Source organism: Littorina saxatilis, linkage group LG14 (assembly GCF_037325665.1).
Source record: "Littorina saxatilis isolate snail1 linkage group LG14, US_GU_Lsax_2.0, whole genome shotgun sequence".
NCBI lineage: Eukaryota > Metazoa > Mollusca > Gastropoda > Littorinimorpha > Littorinidae > Littorina > Littorina saxatilis.
Window position 1 is genome coordinate 32,011,143 of NC_090258.1, and position 12,033 is coordinate 32,023,175.

The following is a 12,033-nucleotide window of genomic DNA, read 5'->3' on the forward strand; positions in this document are numbered from 1 at the left end:
TCCTTTTCAGATCTTGTTTCATGTGTGTGGAATTTTCAGTGTAGCAAATGGTGTTTAAGTATAGCATTGTTTAACAACATGTTCAACAAGTTATTCAGAAAGCACGAACATTATAAGGCCTAAAGAAAAAATACGTGTGGTTACGGTAACCCGACCTACCCTATTTTTAGGGGCCGACCCTATAACTTTTTATTACATTTGTCAACAAAAAAACAAAAACAAAAAAAAACCGAGTGCAGAAAACGCAATGAAAGCAAAATCGCCCGAGTCGCACACTTATTTCCCTGTCAAGTAGGTTTAATTTGTACACATTAGAAAAAAAAAGTTAAAATAAAAAAAAAAGTGATTGCCTACCTTCCTACCCTATTTTATTTGGCTATGTTACCGTAACCACACCTATTTTTTTTTTTGCCTAATGCCCAAGCATCATGTAGAAGGTGTTTAGCACTGTCCACGTTGGGGCACTACATTGTTTGGTCACCCAGCACCGGTATAGAGATGGTGGAACATTCCCCCATCAGCCTCACTGAGTCACTTACCACTACATGGTTTGGTCACCCAGCACCGGTATAGAGATGGTGGAACATTCCCCCATCAGCCTCACTGAGTCACTTACCACTACATGGTTTGGTCACCCAGCACCGGTATAGAGATGGTGGAACATTCCCCCATCAGCCTCACTGAGTCACTTACCACTACATGGTTTGGTCACCCAGCACCGGTATAGAGATGGTGGAACATTCCCCCATCAGCCTCACTGAGTCACTTACCACTACATGGTTTGGTCACCCAGCACCGGTATAGAGATGGTGGAACATTCCCCCATCAGCCTCACTGAGTCACTTACCACTACATGGTTTGGTCACCCAGCACCGGTATAGAGATGGTGGAACATTCCCCCATCAGCCTCACTGAGTCACTTACCACTACATGGTTTGGTCACCCAGCACCGGTATAGAGATGGTGGAACATTCCCCCATCAGCCTCACTGAGTCACTTACCACTACATGGTTTGGTCACCCAGCACCGGTATAGAGATGGTGGAACATTCCCCCATCAGCCTCACTGAGTCACTTACCACTATGCTGCTGCATGTGATCAAAGCGTCTCTCCCAATCCACCTTCATGTTGACCTCCGACCCTGGGGTTAGCTCCCCTAGTGTGTAGTGCACTGCAGTTGCTCCCCTTCTTTCCACTTTGAGGACCTCTGACTCGCCTATCTGCACAATGCATCATGGTTTATGCAACTCGTCCTTTTCCTTTCTTTCTTTATTTGGTGTTTAACGTCGTTTTCAACCACGAAGGTTATATCGCGACGAGGGAAAGGGGGGAGATGGGATAGAGCCACTTGTTAAGTGTTTCTTGTTCACAAAAGCACTAATCAAAAAATTGCTCCAGGGGCTTGCAACGTAGTACAATATATGACCTTACTGGGAGAATGCAAGTTTCCAGTACAAAGGAATAAACATTTCTTACATACTGCTTGACTAAAATCTTTACAAACATTGACTATATTCTATACAAGAACCACTCAACAAGGGTAAAAGGAGAAACAGAATCCGTTAGTCGCCTCTTACGACATGCGGGGGGCAGAGAAATAAGGATGTGGAAAAGAAGACTTTTGGTAAGTGAAATAAAGGTGATGGATCCAGTCAGGTAGAAATAAGACAACAAGAAAAGAATTGGAAAACTGCAGGGAATAGTAGGGAGAGTTTTCTTGGAAGGAAATATAGGTGAAAGGACTGGTAAGGCAGAAATAAGACAAAAGAAGAGAAATAAAGGGGTGGGGTAGCTCTGTGGAAACACTCCCGCCGCGTGAAGGCGACCCCATGGGAGCAACTCGTCCTTTTCCCACATGTTAGCTAAACACACGCACAGAAATTCACATACTCTCTCTTACACACACATGCACACACATGCACACACACGCACACGCACACACACACACACACACGCACACACACACACGCACACACACCCACACACACACTGACAACCTCTGCTTCACCTTTCAACATAATACATAATGAATTTTGCAACTCATCCTTTTTTTGACACATTTTCTAAACAAACACCCATACTCCCCCCACCCACCCTTTTTCTCCTGTGAAACAATGATATGGTTTAACAAGGAGTTGCAACTTTCTTTTAACAGGTAGATGAGGTTGTCCCCACAACGATGTATAGACACCAGTAAACAAGCTGTAATATCAAAGTCCTTGCAAATGTAATGCAACATGTGATGTCATGCTCTGCTGAACAGAAAATAAATAACTCACCTGTCCTCTGTCGTCCGGCTAAGGACAGAAAAGAGAAAATTTCATGGTAAAAGAAACAAAAACTTGTCCAAAATCTCTTTTTTCACACACACTCTCTTACTCTTAGGCACAGCATTACTGCAATGCACAAAAACACACACACAAAAACAATAGAAGCAGATAATTGGATTAATTGTAAATCTTTAACTTTGCTATACAGTGGATTCCAGCTATAACGAACCTGGGTATAACGAAATCCCTCTTTTTTTTTTTTTTTTTTTTTTTTACAATTTTATTCAAATAAATAACAACAATCAACAATATCTCATACAATGAATTAAATACATCTTATCGAGTACAACAAGCTAACTTTTTTTTTAACGTTTTGTTCTTCGAACACTCACACAAAAATGCTTCTTATCTGTAACTGCCTATTAAAAATACTTTCCAACGGTAAAAACGAATTTGTTTTTTTATATATACTAACGCACATCTTTCCGATTAAGATAATGTGGTTCAATTTATACATAGTTGCCTTTTTCACCATTACAAAATGCATACCAAATAAAACATCACTAACTTTCAAAACAATCTTAATTTCTAAAGTACGAAAAATAAATTCTTCAATAAACTTCCAGAATTTGTATACAACCGGGCATTCAAAAAAGAAGTGTTCAATGAAATCAGTTACATCACAACAGTAATTACATTTATTAGTTTCCGTTACTTTCATTTTACACAGGAGAATGTTGGTCGGATAGATGTTGTGCATAATTTTCCAGTGTAAAACTCTTAATCTAGTCTCTTGTGTTGACTGATGGGCAACTATCCAAGAACGTTCATCAATTTCTACATTAAACTTTCTCTTCCAAAATCCTCCGGAACATGGTACATCTGTTTTCATATTAATAATCTCTTTCCGATATTCTTTGGCACTTAACACATTTTTGCCGTTAAACAGTGGGGTAATACAAACATCATCAGTCATATTTACAACATTTTTCCTCATGAATAATGACACAGCAGCTTTTACAACATTATATTCAAGAATTCGGTTTGGCGAATATCCAATCAAATCACATATATCTTGATATGATAATATGTCTCCCGAACGTACAATGTCTGTTAATACCAATACACCTCGTCGTATCCAACTTTCAAAAAATAAAACTTTGCCACTATACGTTATGCATGCATTATTCCATAATAAAATCGGCCCGATTGTCCCACGATCGTAGTGGTTATTATCCAGCCAATATTTTAATACTGCTTTCCAAAAGTGTGATTTCACTAGGTCTAACCCTTTAAATCTTGCACTGTTTACATTCGATAAGAAACATTCAAAGTGCTTTCCAAAACGCAAATACATCATCTTTGGAGTGAGACTCCAATTATCATTTTCATTTGATGTAGTCAGTTGTGAAACCCATTGTAATAAAAAAGAAATTTGCATTTGCCTAATATCGATCATTTTTAAACCACCTTTTTCAATTTCAAAACATAAAACGCTTCTTTTCACCTTTTCAAAGGCCTTCCGATTACAATCTCTTTTTCGCCACAAAAATCTGTACAATAAGGTATTGACTTCATTCAAAACACAGTCAGGTAATACAAACGCTTGCATAATATACACAAATTGTGAAATTAAAAACGTTTTCACAATACATATTTTCCCTAAAATGCTCAAATTTCGCTTCTCCCATGCACAAATCAATCGCTTAATATTCCTTATTCTTCCAGTCCAGTTATCTTCTACCAAAGAAGCACTCTTATCATTACAAAAATATACACCCAAAATCTTCAACTTCTTCTTCCAAACAAAATTATAAAATGTTTCATCACAATGTTTCCTACTACCCAACCACATCGCCTCAGACTTTCTCTTATGTATCCTTAAGCCTGAAAAACTAGAAAATCCCTCTTAATAATCAAATAAAATTATTTTAATCAAACTGCCATTAATTTCCCGGCAGACAGCCTTCTATTTCTTACTTGTTACTTTCCGGCTACATCGAACCTTTTGAACTCATTTCCATAACGAACCCCTCTTTTAACAAACACGTTTTCATCGCCCCAGAGCGGTTTTGTCTCTAAAAGTCACAAGGCTACAACGAACTGATGTCAATAATTGACTCCAAAGACAAAAATACACAAACACAAGTGCACATTGCGTGATGAGCGAACTCTGAACAAACTAACAGCGGTAGGTGCACGGAACAGATCGAACCAAAACCGAAAGTTGTGGTGACGTCATGACATTTTGCGATGTACGTCAGCGAAGCTCGTGCACATGTGGTCTGTCTTGCTAAAAACAATGGCTGACGAACATGGTTTCGAAATCTGGAACTGTTTTTTGTTTTCTCCGATCCGTGACCGAGTGACGCGATATAGAACCACGCGTTCGTTTGAATCAATACTCTCCTCAGGCAGTGAAGTCTCCTAAATTGCTCAACACTGTGGACAGTCCGGAGTGCAGTTATGTCCCGTGAATGATCGAGCGAGTCAAAGTTTTATCGTGAAAACTGACGCTTTTCATGCACCTCCCGCTGTTAGTTTGCCTCTCTCTATGGATTATATTATTCTTTCTTTATTTGGTGTTTAACATCGTTTTCAACCACGAAGGTTATATCGCGATGGGGAAAGGGGGGAGATGGGATAGAGCCACTTGTCAATTGTTTCTTGTTCACAAAAGCACTAATCAAAAATTTGCTCCTGGGGCTTGCAACGTAGTACAATATATTACCTTACTGGGAGAAGGCAAGTTTCCAGTACAAAGGATTTAACATTTCTTACATACTGCTTGACTAAAATCTTTACAAAAATTGACTATATTCTATACAAGAAACACTTAACAAGGGTAAAAGGAGAAACAGAATCCGTTAGTCGCCTCTTACGACATGCTGGGGAGCATCGGGTAAATTCTTCCCCCTAACCCGCGGGGGGCGGATTATATTATGAAGCTGTTGAAAACATGCAGAGATTGTACTCGATGGGACGATCATTTGAAGGTGATTGGGAAAACTTGTCTTGAGGCCATTTAGGGTTGAAAACTCTACAGCGAATTACTGATATAACGAACTAAAATGTATCTCCCTTGAGATTCGTTGTACCCGGACTCCACTGTATTTCACTCCAGAGACTGTAGAGTACACAGAGACGCTTCATTCGGCGCTGAAAATTGAAACAGGAAGCCCTGTGGCGCCACCACGCGGAAACATGTAAAAACCTACTTTCCCTTTCCACAGCAGTAGCGATATCGTGCAGCACACCATGGCCGCACCAAAAAGAAAACACAGCGGGGCATGGTCTTTGGCCATCAATTGCTCAAACTCACATGCCAAAGGCTTCAGGATGTTCAAATTTCCTGAGGAAGAGAGCAAGTGAGGATTGTATTTTTGTTTTTTTTCTCTCGTTAAATGTCGGAAAATCAGTAAAAAGTGTAGCGTCGAACTGCGTGTATTCTACCAGAACAGAGAAAACACACACTGTACACAAGCTCAACAATGTGATTGCGCAGTTGTTTAATTAACATCAGGCTTAATTTTGTTTTGAAGGACAACTGAACAATTGATTCTATTCTTCGTCCAAGCGCAAAAGTCGAAAACTTCTCAAACTAGAATACTTGTGACGATGCTGTTCAAAGTGTCATCCAGTCGGTCCGTACCTCGTTAATTCATCTCAATTCATGTGTGTGTGTGTGTGTGTGTGTGTGTGTGTGTGTGCGTGTGTGTGTGTGCGTGCGTGCGTGTGTGTGTGTGTAACTGACTCAGAGAGAGAGAGAGAGAGAGAGAGAGAGAGAGAGAGAGAGAGAGAGAGAGAGAGAGAGAGAGAGAGAGAGAGAGAGAGAGAGAGAGAGAGAGAGAGAGAGAGAGAGAGAGAGAGACAATGACAATGACAAATCTTTATTTTTCGAGGGTGACAAGAATAAGCATAGATATGCTTTTTTGCATCTGGCCCTCGCCCTAAAGAGGGACTAAACTATTTTACTATAACTATGACTAGGAAAAAAACAAGAAATTCCTCCGATAGGAAAAACACCCCCGTTGGTCAAAGGGAAATAACCATTCTCACTGCTCAGGATTGAGCAATTTAGAGCTTATCTCTAAGCCCTTTTGAACTGTTATGGCTTCTCAAAGGAAGGCCAGTACATACAAATACACAAAAGCCGCCAGACCACATCACAAACAGAACTGAACAATCCACAGGTGTTGCCCACATAGAGAGAGACACACACACACACACACACACACACAAACACAGAGAAGCCGTATATATAGAGAGATAGATGACAGTGTATTTTTCGCGTGGCTATAAATTGATTCGACCTTTGCACTTTTACAGTGAGGATAATTTACGGGTCCAATTTACGTTCTGGACACTGCGGTGACCTTCTAAAAATAGTAACAGAACGCCGGGAATATCCGAAGATGCCCCCTCATACTATAGTGCACCATACGAAGGAAGGGAGGTAAACGCTGAAAACATGGAGAAGATAAGGAAGAGTTATGCCGTAGTTGATCCCCCCAAAAAACCAAAATCCACCAATAACTCCCTAACCGTGTGTTTGACTGGTCCCAATTTTTGTAAGGACCGTCTCAGGAATGTATAGAACCTGTTCACCAAGTTTGGTGACGATCGGTCCGTTCAGTCTTGAGATCTACTTGCGAACACAAACAAACACACAAACAAACAAACACACAAACAAACAAACACATCGACCGAAACCTATACACACCCCTATAGGCCCATTGCAGAAACTCAAGTTAACAACAGCATTTCTACTCGGCGCGCGCGGTATGAGAATCACGGGTCGTAACTCTCTGGAATTGGTCATCCGCCGCCATGTTGGATGCCTTGCACGATCTCTGACAGTGCTTGAGCGTTGGGTGGCGACTCGACAAAAGTGAAAATGACACGTTGTGTGGCCAAAAACTGCAGTCAGCAGGCACACTTTAGGATCCCTAAAGTTGTTTACCATCAGGGTGACAACTGGAAGGAAGTTACTGAGCGGAGAAGACGATTATAACTGGTTATTTTTTGCTGTGTGCAGTGCGCTAATCAACAATTGTCCATCGGTTGTGCCTTTAGAGTGAACACTGTGATAGGATGCTTTGAAAATTATACTTTGCAGTAGTTACCTGAGCTGCATTGTACCTCATTTGCCTGTCTTGAGAGCTTTATCTTGTGAATTTTGGTGCACTGTCTGCATGGTAATTTGAGATAAAGAATAAATAAATGAATATAATAATGTATTCTTGCTTTACTTTTTATATTTAGTCAAGTTTTGACTAAATATTTTAACGTAGAGGGGGGAATCGAGACGAGGGTCGTGGTGTATGTGTGTGTGTGTGTGTGTGTGTGTGTGTGTGTGTGTGTGTCTGTCTGTCTGTGTGTGTGTGTAGAGCGATTCAGACTAAACTACTGGACCGATCTTTATGAAATTTGACATGAGAGTTCCTGGGTATGAAATCCCCGAACGTTTTTTTCATTTTTTTGATAAATGTCTTTGATGACGTCATATCCGGCTTTTCGTGAAAGTTGAGGCGGCACTGTCACGCCCTCATTTTTCAACCAAATTGGTTCAAATTTTGGTCAAGTAATCTTCGACGAAGCCCGGGGTTCGGTATTGCATTTCAGCTTGGTGGCTTAAAAATTAATTAATGACTTTGGTCATTAAAAATCGGAAAATTGTAAAAAAATAAATAAAAATTTATAAAACGCTCCAAATTTACGTTTATCTTATTCTCCATCATTTGCTGATTCCAAAAACATATAAATATGTTATATTCGGATTAAAAACAAGCTCTGAAAATTAAATATATAAAAATTATTATCAAAATTAAATTGTCCAAATCAATTTAAAAACACTTTCATCTTATTCCTTGTCGGTTCCTGATTCCAAAAACATATAGATATGATATGTTTGGATTAAAAACACGCTCAGAAAGTTAAAACAAGTCGCGTAAGGCGAAAATACAATATTTAGTCAAGTAGCTGTCGAACTCACAGAATGAAACTGAACGCAATGCCATTTTTCAGCAAGACCGTATACTCGTAGCATCGTCAGTCCACCGCTCATGGCAAAGGCAGTGAAATTGACAAGAAGAGAGGGGTAGTAGTTGCGCTAAGAAGGATAGCACGCTTTTCTGTACCTCTCTTTGTTTTAACTTTCTGAGCGTGTTTTTAATCCAAACATATCATATCTATATGTTTTTGAAATCAGGAACCGACAAGGAATAAGATGAAAGTGTTTTTAAATTGATTTGGACAATTTAATTTTGATAATAATTTTTATATATTTAATTTTCAGAGCTTGTTTTTAATCCGAATATAACATATTTATATGTTTTTGGAATCAGCAAATGATGGAAAATAAGAAAAACGTAAATTTGGATCGTTTTATAAATTTTTAATTTTTTTTACAATTTTCAGATTTTTAATGACCAAAGTCATTAATTAATTTTTAAGCCACCAAGCTGAAATGCAATACCAAAGTCCGGGCTTCGTCGAAGATTACTTGACCAAAATTTGAACCAATTTGGTTGAAAAATGAGGGCGTGACAGTGCCGCCTCAACTTTCACGAAAAGCCGGATATGACGTCATCAAAGACATTTATCAAAAAAATGAAAAAAACGTTCGGGGATTTCATACCCAGGAACTCTCATGTCAAATTTCATAAAGATCGGTCCAGTAGTTTAGTCTGAATCGCTCTACACACACACACACACACACACACACACAGACACACACACACACGCACATACACCACGACCCTCGTTTCGATTCCCCCTCGATGTTAAAATATTTAGTCAAAACTTGACTAAATATAACAAAGAGAGGTACAGAAAAGCGTGCTATCCTTCTTAGCGCAACTACTACCCCGCTCTTCTTGTCAATTTCACTGCCTTTGCCATGAGCGGTGGCCTGACGATGCTACGAGTAAAATGGCATTGCGTTCAGTTTCATTCTGTGAGTTCGACAGCTACTTGACTAAATATTGTATTTTCGCCTTACGCGACTTGTTATGTTGTGCTGTTGTGTTAAAAAGGCAGATCCCCTTTGGACTCATGCATGCACAGTTTTCTTCATTTTGTCTGCATACACAGTGAAATACGCAAAAAGAACAAGAGTGCAATGAAGAAAACTAACAAAGACGGCATCCAATATGGCGGCGCGAAGAGAGTATGAGCGGAGTTGTGCCCCTTAGGGCCAAAGCTAGCCGATCCATTTGATAACGTCACGCCGAGTAAGAAGAATGAATTGGACCTATACCGGGGGTGTAAAAAAAAGAGAGAGAGAGAGAGAGAGAGAGAGAGAGAGAGAGAGAGAGAGCTTTCTGAACAAGAAAGAAGCAACCGATAAGAAATAAGACAATCATCGATCGATCAAGATTCTTTAATTAAAGTCAGCTAGGTCACAATAATGTTGTTTAAGTTGCTGTATTTTACAGTTTTCCTTACATGATAATTTCTTAGCACCGTGCAATTGACTACCCATTTCACTTTAGAGGTGCTGGGACGACGCCAAGTTGACTAAATGCCTTAGTTACCGATTTGACCGGGAACTATTTCGTTAACGATTTATTCCTGACATATTTTCTCAGGCTTAAGTGACCATGTATACAGTATGTATTTGTATTTGACTAAAACACACAAAAATAACGACGGTTAGTTCGTGAAAAGACACTGACTTGAATCATGTTTGCATAACTACAGCGATGCAGCGGGTATTGCCTAAGTAAATTTGATTTAATTTTAATCTACACCATTTTCTGCGGTGTTTTTATGGTCATTTAAAAAGGATGTTCACAAACAAACATATTTTTTCGTTCAGTTACTTTTTGCAGCACTGTCAGCCGGACAGAACAGACAGTATGTTAATATAAACGTGATATAAACACAGCCGACAGCAGCCGCTATACGCGAACTTCCTTGTGCGGCAGGGAGTGGCTCTTTTCCCGCGCGCTGGCTGGCCGGTCTCACTTTCGCACCGCAGCGCAAAGAAGGATGAAGCGTCTCTGTATACTCTATAGTCTCTGTTCACTCTTTGTCATGGCCTACCTGACATGACACTGTCACCACAGTATAATCATATCAGATTTTTCCCCAGGGCCCCAAAACTAATTTAATTTCAGGTCTACATTCCTCAAGTCCCGTTTAAATAGATTAATGCATTCATACCCTCCCAAACACATCAATTCCTCAAGCACCTGATAATCTACCAGTATTGTTTTCAGACACACATGAAAATAGGTCAGTTGGACCCAGATTGAAAATATACATTTATAGGTCCAAAAGTCCTGGCTACAAAATCACTGTTTTGTCATAAAACCTCCTACATGATTCATTGTCAAAACTATCGGATGGTCGACCAGCTATGGCTGAAGGGTCAGACCAATGTATCAGATCAAAAAAGTATGTGCAATTAATCACCGAAGAACGAGGTCTGACAACCCCAACACTTACATACACAGTACGTGGTACCTGCGATGAGAGGATACGCTTACAGTTACAACCAGTCTACATTTGCAGGTGACCTGTCATGAGAAGTATATTTTGGTAGAGATAATAGACAGAGGTACAACAGATGGTGTCCTTTCATGGGAGATGTCCTCTCATCAGAGGGACCTCAGAACACATGTACCACTGTACGTACCTTTTCTTTTTGCTTAAAAAAAAACAAAAAAACTTACCTGTCCCCCTCCTTCAGGAAAGAGAACTGTGTCTTCCAACACAACCTCATGGCACTGCACCTTGGTTTTCTTCCCATTCTGTGACACTGTGATTTGCACTGGCTTGCAGCTCACAACTTTGGAGGTAAGCTGAAATAAAATAAGAGAAATAAATAATAGTTTAATAGACATGACTGACCGTAAATTTATTTTTATTAAACAATTTCCCTTTTATCCCAATTCAGTATTAAAACGAACCGGCAAACAGACTCAGGCCTGGGAATGAGTAAAAGTGATTTGGGAGTACTGACGGGAAAATTTCGCGTTTTAAGCATTGTTAAGGGCACACGGAGGCTCTTTCTTACACAATTAGAAAAGGACTTCGTCGTATTTACGACGAAAGGTGTATCATTCCCAGGCCTGAGACTATAAACGTACTACCGGCACATATTTACTATCTGTTTTCTTCTTTTGGGCAACTTATGCTTGTAAGTTGTATAATATATAATGACCTCTGGCATTTAATGCAGCAACGCAGGACCTCTTCTATAGGCAAACACAGACTAAAACTGGCAAACACAGACTAAAACTGGTATGACTTGTTGATTGTTTGCTTCGGCTCTTTTCACTATCAAGAAAGTATCATGCACATGCAGCACAAGTCTCCGTTATTATTCTGCTCCGAAAAATAAAGATAACATTTCACAGAATAGAAAGAAAAGTCAATAATGAACATTACAAAAGAGGACGGAACGGTCGATACCTCTCTCAGATAACTGTTTTGTTGACAGGCCAGAGCCATGTTTGCAAACTAAGCCGTTCACGCACGCGTTCGATCTCCCGCAGTGCTGTGACCGCAGCCAGGTCACTCTCCGTGCACCTGTGCTCACACTTCAAACCGAAACTGAAACACTCGGAATCAGAAGCACCTGCTCCAGGACTTCAAGCAGCCTGCTGTCATAAATACAACCCAAAAAAAGATGTGACACAGGAGGAAAATGGCAACTATTGCATCAGAATGTCACTGTGTGTTGTTAATTAATAGACTTTTCTCAGAAAGTCTTCGATTCAACCACAACGACACGGGTGCAATGTGTCGCAGG

General features: G+C 39.9%; 1 protein-coding gene across 1 annotated transcript in view; it reads right to left on the minus strand.

Moving 5' to 3' along the window:
• Positions 1–12,018, minus strand: part of LOC138947584 (alanyl-tRNA editing protein Aarsd1-B-like) — a 29,762-nt gene extending 17,744 nt beyond the window's left edge. The window contains exons 1-4 of the mRNA XM_070319085.1: positions 11,694–12,018; positions 10,952–11,080; positions 2,280–2,297; positions 1,079–1,220 (exon numbers count right to left, since the gene is read on the minus strand). Coding sequence (XP_070175186.1) covers positions 1,079–1,220; positions 2,280–2,297; positions 10,952–11,080; positions 11,694–11,732 — 328 coding nt within the window. The 5' untranslated portion in view covers positions 11,733–12,018. The remainder of the gene's footprint in view (positions 1–1,078; positions 1,221–2,279; positions 2,298–10,951; positions 11,081–11,693) is intronic.
• Between the last annotated feature and the right edge of the window lie 15 nt (positions 12,019–12,033).